This window comes from Salvelinus fontinalis, chromosome 10, assembly GCF_029448725.1.
Source record: "Salvelinus fontinalis isolate EN_2023a chromosome 10, ASM2944872v1, whole genome shotgun sequence".
Taxonomy (NCBI): Eukaryota; Metazoa; Chordata; class Actinopteri; order Salmoniformes; family Salmonidae; genus Salvelinus; species Salvelinus fontinalis.
Genome location: NC_074674.1, coordinates 15,498,909 through 15,514,869, shown reverse-complemented (window position 1 = coordinate 15,514,869; position 15,961 = coordinate 15,498,909). Strand labels below are relative to the sequence as shown.

The 15,961-nt window shown below is 41.6% G+C and overlaps 2 protein-coding genes and 2 non-coding genes across 4 annotated transcripts; all 4 read left to right on the top strand.

The window, feature by feature from the left end:
- The first annotated feature begins 1,772 nt into the window (after nucleotides 1-1,772).
- Nucleotides 1,773-9,006, top strand: LOC129863686 (60S ribosomal protein L37-like). The gene is made up of 4 exons (XM_055935843.1): nucleotides 1,773-1,882; nucleotides 2,570-2,705; nucleotides 7,535-7,619; nucleotides 8,895-9,006. The coding sequence occupies exons 1-4, from the start codon at nucleotides 1,880-1,882 to the stop codon at nucleotides 8,962-8,964; spliced, it is 294 nt and encodes a 97-aa protein (XP_055791818.1). The 5' UTR covers nucleotides 1,773-1,879; the 3' UTR covers nucleotides 8,965-9,006.
- On the top strand, nucleotides 2,418-2,496 carry LOC129864275 (small nucleolar RNA SNORD72). The gene has a single exon (XR_008761237.1). It is a non-coding gene; the product is annotated as a small nucleolar RNA SNORD72 (small nucleolar RNA).
- On the top strand, nucleotides 3,546-3,624 carry LOC129864276 (small nucleolar RNA SNORD72). The gene has a single exon (XR_008761238.1). It is a non-coding gene; the product is annotated as a small nucleolar RNA SNORD72 (small nucleolar RNA).
- A 4,597-nt stretch (nucleotides 9,007-13,603) lies between the features above and the next one.
- Nucleotides 13,604-14,900, top strand: LOC129863216 (permeability factor 2-like). Its single transcript, XM_055935129.1, has 4 exons — nucleotides 13,604-13,711; nucleotides 13,951-14,068; nucleotides 14,148-14,225; nucleotides 14,317-14,900. The coding sequence occupies exons 1-4, from the start codon at nucleotides 13,645-13,647 to the stop codon at nucleotides 14,369-14,371; spliced, it is 318 nt and encodes a 105-aa protein (XP_055791104.1). The 5' UTR covers nucleotides 13,604-13,644; the 3' UTR covers nucleotides 14,372-14,900.
- Nucleotides 14,901-15,961: the final 1,061 nt, after the last annotated feature.

Here is a 15,961-nt window from a genome sequence, read left to right as displayed (position 1 = left end):
GAGGGATATGTAACCTGAAAACTAGATGTTATTGGCAGAGAGGTTTGGAACTCTCTGTTATTGGTCTATTAAACTATACCGCCTGGTGATGTCACCAGGCAAACCAAAAGTCCACCCATGCAAAGCCTCCTGATTAGAAGGTCCTGTGTATAAATTGTATTTTCAACCAGCAACTATCAGGAAATAACACTGATAAAAAAAATCACACTTTTACAATGTTTCATTAGCTGTTGTACAATACAAAACAGAAAAACAGAATTTTGACTTCACTGGGCCTTCCAGGATACATGTTTATTCTATTTATTCTCTGGGGAACATAATGTCAAATAGGGGTGCTTATATGTGTCCTTTTTTACTGCAAGTGTGAAATGGAAATGTGTTTTTTGCAAATCCCAACTCACCCTGAGAGTGTGGTCAGTCATTATTGACAGCAACCCTGGAACAATTAGGTGTAAGTGCCTTGCTAGGGTACGTCAGCGGATTTTACACCAAGATGGCTCAGGGATTTGAACCAGTAACCTTTTTGATTACTGGCCCAACGCTCTTAACCACTAGACTACCTGTGGCCCTTCATATGTATACAATGTATAAAAGTTAGAAATATATATTTTTTAAATTGCGAATGAAAAACTTGAATAGATGAAATAAAGTCAACTGATAGTCCACATCACATCCTCATCCTCAGTGAGTTCATCTCAATTTGTCTAAAGTGGATTCCTGTCCTTGTCCTCACTCCTTCCTCTTTACAATTCTGGGAATAGCAATATGTCCGCTACCAAGCAGGAACGAGCTTAAACTGCACAGTTATTTAATGAAGTTGGTTTCAGATGAAGGAAAACAGACAGGAGATGAAGCTGCTTTAGATCATTGTCCCTTAGCCATCAGCAGCTGAATGTTAACATCTTGTGGCTAAAAATAATATTACACTCAAAAGCAATGCATTTACACAGGCAGCCCAAATCTGATCTTTTTCCACTAATTGGTCTTTTGACCAATCACATCAGATCTTTTCACATCAGACCTTTTCAGAGCTGATCTGATTGGTCAAAAGACCAGTTAATGACAAAAAGATCAGAATTGTGCTGCCTCTGTAAATGCAGCCAATGTAGCAGATGATAATAGTATGACTGGGCTCCCGAGTGGCGCAGCGGACTAAGGCACTGCATCTCAGTGCTATAGGTGTCACTACAGACACCCTGGTTTGAATCCAGGCTGTATCACAACAGGCAGTGATTGGGAGTCCCATAGGGCGGCACACAATTGGCCCAGCGTTGTCTGGGTTTTTCCCGGTGTAGGCCGTCATTGTAAATAAGAATTTGTTCTTGACTGACTTGCCTAGTTAAATAAAAAAAAGATGACTGATTGACACATTGAAATTGATTGTCTTGGATGCAACTCCACCTGTGTAAAGTCTTTGAAAGCATATTTTTTATGGCCTTGTATAGACTCATTGAAATGTTGTGAATGCATTATCTTGATAGGCTAAGGAAGAAACCGGTGCATTCATATCCATTTCAGAAGCAAGCTATGGAAGTAGCCAAGATAGAATACTTTTCAATTATATCCTTCCATTCCTTGGAGTAATCACTGATCCAACATGATTTGATGGGTGAAGGCAGAGAAGGAATTATGCATTTTAAAGTATTCAAACAGGCCCTGCCAGTCATAAATAAAACAACAGTTAGTCGGTTTTTTTGTACATAAATGAATGTTTACACCCTTAGTTGGTAGCGGGCTACTTAGTAGGCTACTCATGGAGTGAAATGCTTGTCCTAATTAAAGGGGATTATTTTACTGTTACACCGGAACAACCTCGGTTCTGATTTACCGCAACACTAAGGCCTTTTCCGGTCTCTTTCCACCCACCCACAGTAAGAAAATGGTGAGTGAAAAAATTTGTCAGAGATGGATCTTACAACATCTATTTATTTATAATTTTATTTTTTAAGAAATCGTAGTGGTTTACGACTTATAATCAATGATAATGGGTTCTCACTGATATTGTTTTTGGTGAAACGTTAGATGGTGTAGAAAAACCGGTAAACAACTTGGCTAACTAACGTTCGTTAACTAACGTTATCTAGCAATGGAAGCATTGGTCTGTTGTGTATGTTTTGGGGTTAGCTAGCTAGTTACCTCAAGGTAAATAAGCCACTCTACAAACTACAACACCATCGCTTTTCTTTGTGTAGCTAATTCCCTCCAATTAACTAGGTATGAGTTGTTTTGGTGAAATGTTGCTAGTTGGAAGTGTTAGTCTATTATGCCACTTGTCTAGCTAACGTTACCGCTAGCTAGCTAGCGAAGTTACCAGGAAGTTTAATAGAAACGTTAGTAGTGCAGCTTAATTACCTAAACATGCAATCAGATGTACAACAAATAACGCATTCTCTCCTATGAATTATCCATGGGCCGTTGTCTTGTCAATGATGTTTTCAATACAAATGTCTGAACATATGAATTTCAGTGATTATTACTTATTGACTGAGACAAGATCCCAGCCTCTCCATGCATTCAAACCGAATGACAACGATCTATTTGGCTAAATTTTGGTCCTTGTGTGTTTCAGACGAAGGGGACATCGTCCTTCGGAAAGCGGCGTAATAAGACTCATGCTCTATGCCGTCGCTGCGGCTCCAAGGCTTACCATCTGCAGAAGTCGTCGTGCGGGAAGTGTGGCTACCCCGAGAAGCGCAAGAGAAGTTGTAAGTGCCCATGCCATTCCTTGAGATCGATCATTGAAACTGCTGTATTGTAGTGATGGGATGTAAGGTACTTTTTACTTGACTCCAGATCTTTTCAACTCGTTCAGGCAAAATAACAAATCTTTAAACTCATTTCGTTCATTTGATTCAGTAATGCCCAGAGCATGCAGGACCCCTAACTGAGAATGATGAACTAAAAACTCATAAGAATCATGATTCTACACACCTCTCGTTCTCCTATTGTAGCTGTCATTTGTGGCTGAGACTTATAAAACTGTGCTTTGAGGCTACTAATACAAATACGATTATTTATTGATAGCTTTGAAACAAGGTCTAGTTGCATCCGCAACCGGACTCGATTGTGAACAGCTCTCAGCTCTCTGCAGCAAACCCCCCCCCCAACGATTCATTCTCATGTTCAAGTGTTGAGCAGAGGCATGTTCTGGTTTTTACAAAGCTGTGTCATCTAGCACTCAATAATCAATCAATAGCATTCATTCTTTCACCATGCAATCAATTATCAGTTCTAAACATGCGTTTTTCTTTATGCATGATCTATTTTTCCATGAGCGCACGATACAGTTTGTCTCCTGAGTCGGAGAGGCGAGTATTAGTCGTGTCAGTAAAGTCGTTCAAAGATAATTAATGGTTTACGAACGGCACATCGCCACTATATTATCACCAAGATGTCACAGACCTGTGGGTATTCTGTCTCAATATTGAATACTGAGGTTTGTCGCTGCCTTGTCTTTCACTTTGTTTGCTTTACTGCTTGCCTTGGTGACTTGTTTTTGATTGTTTGACAGTGCAGCATGAGTCAGTTCGTGTTTATCACCCAGTGTCTTGTCAATGATGTGTTCAATACAAATGTCTGAACATATGAATTTCAGTGATTCTTACTTTGTGACTGAGACAAGACCCCCAACTCTCCATGCATGCACATTGGATGACAAATTAGGCAAAGATTTTTTTCTGTCCCCACATTTGTTGTCCCAGGTTTTGTATCACAGTGGTTTGTGCTATCTGGGTGATTCGAACATAACAAAATCAATGGAGGCTGCATGCCGTGACATAAATACTCCTGAATGCATCATTTTGGGAATTTGATTCTCCTGACTGTCAGGCTATTATTTCGATGAATTGTTTATTTTCAAAGATATTGTTTATTTATATATATATATATTTATTTATATATATATATATATATTTATTTATATATTTATTTATATATATATATATATATTTATTTATATATATATATATACACTGCTCAAAAAAAATAAAGGGAACACTAAAATAACACATCCTAGATCTGAATGAAGGAACTATTCTTATTAAATATTTTTTTATTTACATAGTTGAAAGTGCTGACAACAAAATCACACATTATCACTGGAAATCAAATTTATCAACCCATGGAGGTCTGGATTTGGAGTCACACTCAAAATAAAGTGGAAAACCACACTACAGGAGGATCCAACTTTGATGTAATGTCCTTAAAACAAGTCCAAATGAGGCTCAGTAGTGTGTGTGGCCTCCACGTGCCTGTATGACCTCCCTACAACGCCTGGGCATGCTCCTGATGAGGAGGCGAATGGTCTCCTGAGGGATCTCCTCCCAGACCTGGACTAAAGCATCCGCCAACTCCTGGACAGTCTGTGGTGCAGCGTGGCGTTGGTGGATGGAGCGAGACATGATGTCCCAGATGTGCTCAATTGGATTCAGGTCTGGGGAACGGGCGGGCCAGTCCATAGCATCAATGCCTTCCTCTTGCAGGAACTGCTGACACACTCCAGCCACATGAGGTCTTGCATTAGGAGGAACCCAGGGCCAACCGCACCAGCATATGGTCTCAAGGGGTCTGAGGATCTCATCTCGGTAACTAATGGCAGTCAGGCTACCTCTGGCGAGCCCATGGAGGGCTCTGCGGCCCCCCCAAAGAAATGCCACCCCACACCATGACTGACCCACCGCCAAACTGGTCATGCTGGAGGATGTTGCAGGCAGCAGAACGTTCTCCACGGCGTCTCCAGACTTTCACGTCTGTCACGTGCTCAGTGTGAACCTGCTTTCATCTGTGAAGAGCACAGGGCGCCAGTGGCGAATTTGCCACTCTTGGTGTTCTCTGGCAAATGCCAAACGTCCTGCACGGTGTTGTGCTGTAAGCACAACCCCCACCTGTGGGCGTCGGGCCCTCATACCACCCTCATGGAGTCTGTTTCTGACCGTTTGAGCAGACACATGCACATTTGTGGCCTGCTGGAGGTCATTTTGCAGGGCTATGGCAGTGCTCCTTCTTGCACAAAGGCGGAGGTAGTGGTCCTGTTGCTGGGTTGTTGGCCTCCTCCACGTCTCCTGATGTACTGGCCTGTCTCCTGGTAGCGCCTCCATGCTCTGGACACTACGCTGACAGACACAGCAAACCTTCTTGCCACAGCTCGCATTGATGTGCTATCTTGGATGAGCTGCACTACCTGAGGCACTTGTGTGGGTTGTAGACTCCGTCTCATGCTACCACTAGAGTGAGAGCATTCAAAAGTGACCAAAACATCAGCCAGGAAGCATAGGAACTGAGAAGTGGTCTGTGGTCACCACCTGCAGAATCACTCCTTTATTGGGGGTGTCTTGCTAATTGCCTATAATTTCCACCTGTTGTCTATTCCACTTACACAACAGCATGTGAAATTTATTGTCAATCAGTGTTCCTTCCTAAGTGGACAGTTTGATTTCACAGAAGTGTGATTGACTTGGAGTTACATTGTGTTGTTTAAGTGTTCCCTTTTTATTTTTTTGAGCAGTATATATATATGTATGTTAGTGCACACAAGACATCTGATTCACACCTGTCTGAGTGGACTATTCCGTTGCGGAGGCGGCACACCAGTAGTACATTTACTGTTAATTACCATAATTTCTAATCTACAATGTTTTAGTTATGGTAACTTCTGTTAATGCATTCAATATATTATTAGTTTTACCAGTGTCATTGTAGGAGTGGATATGTTGTGTGCAGAGCGCACAACCTAGTCTACACTTGTGAGGGAAAACGTTTTGGTTGATTTCATTCCATTTACGAGTTGTCAATTTGTTCATTGTCTTTTGTTTTGGAGCACTCCTGTCAATCTTGAGTAAGGACACGCACCTGATTACGCATAGAACTAGGCCTAGGCTATCTGACCTGCGCGCAAATGTATGCTTATAAAGGTTGCCATTTGGTAGGGCTGACCCCAATTGGTCGATTGTTTGGTCATTAGGCTGTTGGTCGGCCAATATATTTTTTAGTCAAGCGGGTGTGTGTGTTATTTATTTGCGCCCATCTCAGTGAACTAATCCATTGCGGAAGCCTAAACTAAAAGCCAATTTATGCTTGTTCTGAAAATGTGGTCAGAGGCTGGAGGGTGTGATGCAAAAGCGAAGCCTCCATGGGCAAGCAGAGGCCAAATTGAGCTCTTGTACCACATAGCCATGCTCCTCCCAAATGTTCCCCTTTCTCATTGTCTGAGTGGACACATTATTTGAAGAGTGCACAACCTATGCTGCAATGCAACAAGTTTTGGTTTATTTCATTCCACTTACGAGTTTTGTCAATTTGGCCATTGTCTTTTGTTTGGAGCCTGTTAAGGACAAGCACTCATAGAAGTAGGCTTATAGGCTACCTGGCCTGCGTGCAAATGCAGGCATATAACTGTGCACATTTGGGGGATCTGTAGGTAATTCTGATTGGCTTAACGCAACACCACTAATGGCCTGGAGTGCTTCTCAAAGTAATGTTTTATTCACCTCAAACAGTAAGCAAACAAAGAAATTGAGAATTACAATAGTTCCTCAATATATTTGAAAAATCTTTCCAGCTTACCACTCTGCGTGAAATCTGAAAAATGTCATGTTCTGATCCAGTGGAAACGTCATACTTCTTATCAATACTGGACTTGGACAGAAATAGGTTCCGGTACTCATTTTGGGTGCTGGTACTGTTTATATTTAGGTGCAAGAGCTCCACAATACTTTTGAGCTAATATTCAATACGAGGAACAGGAGCTCAAGCAGTAGAACATTTGAGGTGCAGGTACTCAGCTCCCGTGAGCTCCTGCCCTAGTCAGCACTGCTTCTTATCCCTTGTGTAAATAGCCTGAAACTCGGAGGGCCCAGAATATTTTATACAATGTTGAAAGTTCGCTAGTGCAAGCTTTGGGCTGGACCCAACTTAATAGTTAAACTCAGCAAAAAAAAACGTTCTAAAGCAATGACATAATTTTCTGGAATTTCAAGCTGTTTAAAGGCACAGTCAACTTAGCGTATGTAAACTTCTGACCCACTGGAATTGTGATACAGTAAATTGTAAGTGAAATAATCTGTCTGTAAACAATTGTTGGAAAAATGACTTGTGTCATGCACAAAGTAGATGTCCTAACCGAGTTGCCAAAACTATAGTTTGTTAACAAGAAATTTGTGGAGTGGTTGAAACACTCAGGTTGGAGTCATTAAAACTAGTTTATGTAAACTTCTGACTTCAACTGTACATATGCAGTCCAAAAAAAGAAAAATGACTCGTGGCAGGCTAGGAGAATTGGGTTATGATTGGGAAAAGGGTTGGGGTTTACTAAAATGCAATAATTGTCCCTTACGAGACTAACACGTATAGCTAAAACCAGGCCTGCCCTGAAGTTTTGGTTTCCACTAATTCAATGGAGCTCTATTGTCAAGAATCTGCAAATTTAAGTTAAGGATATTTTTGGAATGTTCGCTGATGATAGCCATTGATCCTGCTTCGTGAGGTTTCTTTCTGCATTTTCCCTTTGTGTGTATTGACCTGTCGTCTCTTTCTGTAGACAACTGGAGCGCTAAGGCCAAGAGGAGGAACACCACTGGGACCGGCCGCCTGAGACATCTGAGGGTCGTCTACCGCAGATTCAGGTGAGCACAGTATAAGGCCTAGGTATACAGTCCTGCTGATTTTTGCCCTTAAAGCCAGGGTTGTTTGGCAAAATGTTTAGCATCTGAAAATGAAGTTCGGGTAGGACGCTCTCCCCTATTCAAAGCGTTTTCTCCTGTTTCTTGCCCACTGAAGGTGGCGACCATGGTGCACTCCAGCCAATCGGTAACATTAGTGCAGGGGGAAATGTAAACCTGCAGGATTGTGGGTCTCATGGGCCTGAGTTGATCAAATGTGAAGGACATGCAGGTCATTCTAAAATGAGAGTACATTTGTGGTGGTTGATGCTCTGCTGTAGTGTTGTCACGGTATCAGAATTTTTAACTTCGATACCATGGCAGAAAGATTTAGCTAGTCACAAAACAACCACTGGGCTTCACATTTTTTTTTGCGCAATATGTTATCTGGTAGAACAAATAGAACCTCTTCTATATTCAATTTCTATCAAAAAAATAAAACACCCTATTGAATAACTTACATTTTCCTTATGCAAAACCATATCTGGGACTCGGCATACAAAATAATTTTACTGTTATGTCAACTGAATTCAAATGTAATTTGATACACATTTAATTTGTTCATCTATAGCCATAATATCCGGTTGACCTATGCTTTTTAACTACAGCTAAATAATTGAATGTATTGTTTTTATAAGTTCATTTCTGAAGCTTCTTTATTGCAATAGTCTTCACACCATAGAAATACAATGGATTTAACACTGCGTACTACGATTCCCAGAGTGCATTTCGACTCCCAGGGTACAATGCTCCACCCAGGGTTGCTGGCTGGCAGTCTAAATATATTGCTGTCATAGTTATGAGTGCAACTCAAATGACTTTTTGGTTATAATTCTATTATAATGCTCACATGAATGTCATGCTGAGTATAAAGTGCCTTCGGAAAGTTTTCAGACCCCTTGACCTTTTCCACATTTTGTTACATTACAGCCTTTTAAATTGGGTTAAATAAATAAAAAATTCTCAGCAATCTACATACAATACCCAATAATGACTAACTGAAAACAGGTTTACATTTTTTTGCAAATGTATTTTTATTTTTAAATACCTTATTTACAAAGGTATTCAGACCTTTTGCTATGATACTCTAAATTGAGCTCGTGCATCCTGTTTCTATTGATAATCCTTGATGTTTCTACAACTTAATTGGAGTCCACCTGTGGTAAATGTAATTAATTACACATGATTTGGAAAGGCACAAACCAAAGATGTCTTATTTTCTTTTCTCATTCTTTTCAGGAATGGATTCCGGGAAGGGACCACCCCCAAGCCCAGGCGTGCTGCAGTGGCTGCCTCCAGCTCGTCATAGACACACTTTGGGTTCACGTCAATAAATGTGCTGTTGGTTAAAGTTGTCTTCTCCGTTTCTTCAGTGTTACATTAACCATCCATGAACTCTTTAACAATTCCCAATTGAATCTTGTTATTTATTCGACCTGGATTTTAAATGAAGAGACAAATTAAGTGTTTCTGTCGGGTTTTTAAGTTAGTGCAAGCATTCAATACCACTGTTTTTGATCAGCTCTTGACATTGCCCAAAACAGCCATAGAAATGGTATGGATGAGACATAATCCCACCCCACAGAATTCTCAAAGGGTTATGTAAAGATGTTTCGGTGGTCGATCAAGATTGAGATGGCAATAATAGAACAAATACAACAAATATGTATTACTGTATTACTGAATCAAGTGCTCCGTCCGTGGTGTTAGGTTCTGAATAGAGTAAAACTCAAACTAAGTTTATTCACCCACTGGGTATTGCAGCTGCAAAGACAACATACAAGCCCATATATATACCTTCCGACAAGGCATAGTTATCTTCTTGTATGTCTATGGTAGACATTGTTCTCTGTTAGTCCGTAACACTGTAGGTTCCTCTTACTGGTATTGTCATGGCCCTACCTAAATCTAGGACCCTCAAAGGTGTGGAACTGTGAGGGCTATAATCGGATGGACTTCGGGGTGGGTCTCTGTGGCCCCCCTCCCAGCAATGTCTTCTCTTCATCTGTTGACCTCAAGTTGCATTCCACATCCCTCATGGTCCTGATTCCTCAGCAACTGGTCTTTCTTATCATGAACTGATACTATACTGTTGCCCTTTGCCTCCCTCAGGAACATACATATTCAACAATAACATATTTTAAAAGATATCAACTTTGTTGTGCATTATACATTTACTCTGACACATTAACAGGTCCGCGACTGACTTTGGGTCTCGACCCATACTTTAAGAAAAGCTGGACTAGAGGAAAGAAAGCACTCCAAATCTTGACTTGAAAATACCCTTTCCTCTTGTCTGATACAATTCTAAAATCATGAACCTTCAAGGATGGTCTGTGTTATTACCCCTCTGGGAAATTCCCAGGTGTCCCTAATATGGGGGCCAAATTTTTTTATCAAAATAATATGGGGACTTAACATCATCCCTAAGTCTGCTGAGAGGGCCCCTAGATCAGTCGTTCTTAAACATGTATGGTAGACAGATGAGGGATATAGCATAGAAAATTAGTGCAAGGCCAGGGATCAAACCACTGCCTTTAGAGGCATGTGAAGTCTGGGGGCGGCAGCATTAGACCAGCCACTGGCTAGGCATGGATCATGTTGGAAAGAAAAACTAACTTTCTCCCACCACACATTCTTACTCTCAGACGTGAGATTTCGAAGAAATGGGAAATTCCTCTATAACAAAAGCAAAACTGTCAGGACAGGCTCCCTGGGAATCCCCATAGTTTTGGGCAGTACATGAAACCGTGCACCATCCCTACGGTGAAGCATGGTGGTGGCAGTATCATGCTGTGGGGATGTTTTTCAGGCACAGGGACTGGGAGACTAGTCAGGATTGAGGAGAAGATGAACAGAGTAAAGTACAGAGAGATTCTTAATAAAAACCTGCTCCAGAGCGCTCAGGACCTCAAATTGGGGTGGTGGAGGTTCACCTTCACCAACAGGACAACGACCCTAAGCACACAGCTAAGACAATGCAAGTCTCTGAATGTCCTTGATTGGCCCAGACAGAGCCTGAACCCGATCAAGCATCTCTGAAGAGACCTGAAAATAGCTGTGCAGCGACGCACCCCATCCAACCTGACAGAGCTTGAGAGGATCTACAGAGAAGAGTGGGAGAAACAACCCAAATACAGGTGTCTGAAGTTTGTAGCGTCATACACAATTAGACTCAAGGCTGTAATCGCTGCCAAAGGTGATTCAACAAAGTACTGAGTAAAGGGTCTGAATACTTATGTGATATTTCTGTTTTTTATTGTCATTATGGGCTCTCGCTTGCTTCTTAATTAGCTTGTACTTTGTCAGCTGCATGTGCAAGTAGCCTGGCTAGCTTACTACTGCCCCCTTGAGAACATTCAGACACATTTCTAGACAGACTTGATCCTCTCAATCCTTATGACGTGAGACACATTTGAAAGAAGTACCGAAAGTAACAAATTCTAGTACCGAACCGTTTTTCATGTTCTCCTATGGAAAAAGTACAGAAGTTTCAGTAGATCGTGCAACACTACTCTGCTATATGTGAATCCCTCTCTGCTCCTGCGTCTGGTTGTGTAGCCCAATAAGCCACTATCAGCCTGTGCTCCGTTAAAGCTGTTGCAACAGACTTCCACAGGGCTGGCTACAAATAACACCACAACCTGGTAAAGACTCTTAGTGACTGAATGAAAAGTTGCATAATAGCGTAGGTGAGCAATGCGGTTACTATTTGAGTCTTCTATGTGATGTGTAGATGTCTTATTTTCTTTTCTCATCCTTTTCAGGAATGGATTCCGGGAAGGGACCACCCCCAAGCCCAGGCGTGCTGCAGTGGCTGCCTCCAGCTCGTCCTAGACACACTTTGGGTTCACGTCAATAAATGTGCTGTTGGTTAAAGTTGTCTTCTCCGTTTCTTCAGTGTTACATTAACCATCCATGAACTCTTTAACAATCTTAGCTGCACATTTGATAAGTGTTGTTGGATTCGGGGGTAAACTTTGAACATTGTTAAACGCAGAAGAATAGTACATACAGTTGAAGTCGGAAGTTTACATACACCTTAGCCAAATACATTTAAACTCAGTTTGTCACAATTCCTGACATTTAATCCTAGTAAAAATTCCCTGTCGTAGGTCAGTTAGGATCACCACTTTATTTTAAGAATGTCAAATGTCATAATAATAGTAGAGATAATGATTTATTTCAGCTTTTATTTCTTTCATCACATTCCCAGTGGGTCAGAAGTTTACATACACTCCATTTGTATTTAGCAGCATTGCCTTTAAATTGTTTAACTTGGGTCAAACATTTCGGGTAGCCTTCCACAAGCTTCCCACAATAAGTAGGGTGAATTTTGGCCCATTCCTCCTGACAGAGCTGGTGTAACTGAGTCAGGTTTGTAGGCCTCCTTGCTCGCACATGGTTTTTCAGTTCTGCCCACAAATGTTCTATTGGATTGAGGTCAGGCCTTTGTTGTCCTTATGCCATTTTGCCACAACTTTGGAAGTATGCTTGGGGTCCTTGTCCATTTGGAAGACCCATTTGCGACCAAGCTTTAACTTCCTGATTGACGTCTTGAGATGTTGCTTCAATATATCCACATAATTTTCCTTCCTGACGATGCCATCTATTTTGTGAAGTGCACCAGTCCCTCCTGCAGCAAAGCACCCCCACAACATGATGCTGCCACTCCCGTGCTTCACGGTTGGGATGGTGTTCTTTGGCTTGCAAGCCTCCCTCTTTTTCCTCCAAACATAACAATGGTCAGTAACAGTTCTATTTTTTTTTCATCAGACCAGATGACATTTCTCCAAAATGTACAATCTTTGTCCATGTCCCCGCAAACTGTAGTCTGGCTTTTTTATGGCGGTTTTGGAGCAGTGGCTTCTTCCTTGCTGAGTGGCCTTTCAGGTTATGTCGATATCTGACTCGTTTTACTGTGGCTATAGATACTTTTGTACCTGTTTCCTCCAGCATCTTCATGTAACGGATGTGAAATGGCTAGCTAGTTAGCGGGTACGCGCTAGTAGCGTTTCAATCAGTTACGTCACTTGCTCTGAAACCTAGAAGTAGCGTTGCCCCTTGCTCTGCAAGGGTCGCGGCTTTTGTGGAGCGATGGGTAACGATGCTTCGTGGGTGACTGTTGTTGATGTGTGCAGAGGGTCCCTGGTTCGCGCCCGTGTCGGGGCGAGGGGACGCCATAAAGGTAAACTGTTACATTCACAAGGGCCTTTGCTGTTGTTCTTGGATTGATTTGCACTTTTCGAACCAAAGTACATTCATCTCTAGGAGACAGAACGCGTCTACTTCCTGAGCGGTATGACGGCTGCGCGGTCCCATTGTCTTTATACTTCCGTACTATTGTTTGCGTACTATTGTCTTCTGCCTGCCTCCTGTTTCGGTCAATAAACATCTGTGACTCTACCTGTCTGCATCTGGGTCTTATCCTGAGTTCTCTTGACCCCTAACATTCCTTATACATGTAAAGTAATCAATAAGTTCTAGTATGGTAACATGAATAAGTATATTTCAAGCTAGAATCCAACAGTGGTTTTCAAACCTCTCCTCTTGGACCCACAGATGTTTCACAATTTTATTGTAGCCCCAGGGCTTGATGACAAGTTGAATCACTTGTGCTAGAGCGGGGTAGTTCAAATATATGGGATGGCTGGGAGTCCCTGAGAAGAGGTTTGAAAACCCTTGCTCTATGTAACCATGTTTTGCAGCATTGGGTTGAACATGTTTAGATTTGTTGTTGGCATAAACTGCTTCATCCCCTCTTTCTGACTGCTTCAATCAATGGAAATGAACTGGACAGCCACAGAGCTGACATTATTTTTTTTTTAAAGGAAATGTTGCTATTTGCTGGGGATTTCCCTGCGGGGTGTGGAAGAAAACTGATTGTGTAGAGGTCATTAGTTGAGCTTAAAATGGAAAGTGAAACCACTAGCCACTCATATAAAGACATCTGACCTGCTCTCAGCAGTAGCACACACTTCAAACAAACATGAGGACAGCAACTTTCATCCTGCTTTGTGTCACAGTCTTCGGAGCTGGACTTGCTCATTCCCCTGGTAAGTAGCCTTCTTCAATTGTAAGAGGGCTTTTATACATCTCCCATTTTATATGTTCATTTAATAAATTCTTACCATTATGTTATTTAATATGTATCATAGGCACATTTTTCAGTGTCGATGTGAATAACTTGATAAGTCAATAGCAGATTCAGATGTTGAAAGCTAGTAATAACAATTACCTTTAGTTTTTGTTGTAATAGCACTATATCTTATCTGCTGTTCCTTCAAATCAATAGGTGGAAGATCTGAGAAATGTCTATGCAGGGGAAAACTACTGCAGTCTGTGAGGATAAAGCGCATCCAGAAGTTAGAGGTGTACCCAAATTCTGTCTTCTGTGCAAAGACAGAAATGATGTGAGTATTACAAATAATTCTATTTACACTCAGATAGTATGGAAGTGAGACTAAAAATCTATATATTTTTTCTTTGTAGTGCCACAATGAAGAATGGTAAGAAAAAATGTCTGAACCCAGAGGCCAAGCTAGGAAAAAGATTCCTGATGAGAAAAAGGTTAAACAATTTCCCCATCAAACCTTTCCTCAATGTAACTTCCAATAGACCATTTTTTCCCTAAAGTAAAAGTTCCTTACTTGCATTTCAGACTGGAAGAGCAACAGAAGCAAAAAAGGAGGACTGGGAAGGAAAAACAAAAATAATTCTAATCCCTGAGTTGGTACAGAATTAGAAAATAGATGAAAGCCTCACACCTACAAGTGTGTATTGGTCGAACTGGAGACGGTCACTGCAGCCTGTCTGGGAGTGGAGGTGGTTCCTTCCCGGAATACGTTCTGGACACTCATAGTACACAATGTGTCCATGTGTTCCATTCCCATGTAAACAGGAGAACGGCCAAGATGTTGTCACAGAGACTTACCTCAATGGTTCTCACGATTGTTTATGGACATTTGTTTTAAATGTGCTTATGGCAGTGAATGTTTGTGTGGGTTATATCACTACTTTATTTATGTGTCTATGTTTAGCCTCACTTCAGAAAATAATGAAGCACGCTCTTGCTCTGGGGCAATAAATCTGTTACAAATCACCCATATCATAACAGCTGTTGTGTACTTGCATTAATCCTATAGATAGAAAGTTGTATAGTTCTATACTGAACAGCAATATAAATGCAACGTAAAGTTTTGGTCCCATGTTTCATGAGCTGAAATAAAAGATTCCCAAATACACAAAAAACGTATTTCTCTCAAATTTTGTGCAAACATTTTTCATCCCTGTTAGTGAGCATTTCTCCTTTTCCATGACAATCCATCCACCTGACAGGTGTGACATATCAAGAAGCTGATTAAACAGCAGGAAATAGGAAATAACTAAGCACAAACTGTGTGTGGTGGTGATGGAAAACTTAACTCCTAACTTGGGGGAGATGATTTTGTTAACGAGGGAAATCTGTGATTAAACAGCACAATCATTACACAGGTGCACCTTGTGCTGGGAACAATAAAAGGCCACTCTAAAATGAGCAGTTTTGTCACATAACACAATGCCACAGATGTCTCAATTTCGAGGGAGCGTGCAATTGGCATGCTGACTGCAGGAATGGCCACTAGAGCTGTTGCCAGAATATTTATTGTTAATTTCTCTACCATAAGCCGCCTCAAATCATTTTAGAGAATTTGAAAGTACGTCCAACCGGCCTCACAACTGCAGACCACGTGTAACCATGCCAGCCCAGGACCTCCACATCCGGCTTTTTCACCTGCGGGATGGTCTGAGACGAGCCACCCTTACAGCTGATAAAACTGTGGGTTTGCACAACCTAAGAATTTCTGCACCAAACTACCGACTTCAGTGGGCAAATGCTCACCTTCGATGGCCACTTCGTGGATGAATCCCAGTTTCAACTACCAGGCATTGTGTGTCGTTGTGTGGGCTAGCGTTTTGCTGATGGTGGTGGTGGGATTATGGTATGGGCAGGCATAAACTACAGAAAATGAATGCACAGAGATACTGTGACGAGATCCTGAGGCTCATTCTGGTACCATTCATCTGCCGCCATCACCTCCTGTTTCAGCACCATAATGCACGGCCCCATGTTGCAAAGATCTGTACACAATTCTTGGAAGCTGAAAATGTATGTTCCAGTTCTTCAATGGCCTGCATACTCACCAGACATGTCACCCATTGAGCATGTTTTGGATGCTCTTGATTGACGTTTACAACTGCATTTTCCAGTTCCCGCCAATATCGAGCAACTTCGCACAGCCATTGAAGATGAGTGGGACAACATT

What these genes read in the sequence shown, in the direction of transcription:
- LOC129863686 (XM_055935843.1), top strand. An exon ending in CGAGAAGCGCAAGAGAAGTT is followed by an intron (nt 2,706 to 7,534) that starts GTAAGTGCCCAT and finishes CTCTTTCTGTAG; the next exon opens with ACAACTGGAGCGCTAAGGCC. An exon ending in GTCGTCTACCGCAGATTCAG is followed by an intron (nt 7,620 to 8,894) that starts GTGAGCACAGTA and finishes CATTCTTTTCAG; the next exon opens with GAATGGATTCCGGGAAGGGA.
- LOC129863216 (XM_055935129.1), top strand. Translation starts at nt 13,645, where the DNA reads ATGAGGACAGCAACTTTCATCCTGCTTTGTGTCACAGTCTTCGGAGCT. An exon ending in TGGACTTGCTCATTCCCCTG is followed by an intron (nt 13,712 to 13,950) that starts GTAAGTAGCCTT and finishes TCAAATCAATAG; the next exon opens with GTGGAAGATCTGAGAAATGT. An exon ending in AGATTCCTGATGAGAAAAAG is followed by an intron (nt 14,226 to 14,316) that starts GTTAAACAATTT and finishes CTTGCATTTCAG; the next exon opens with ACTGGAAGAGCAACAGAAGC.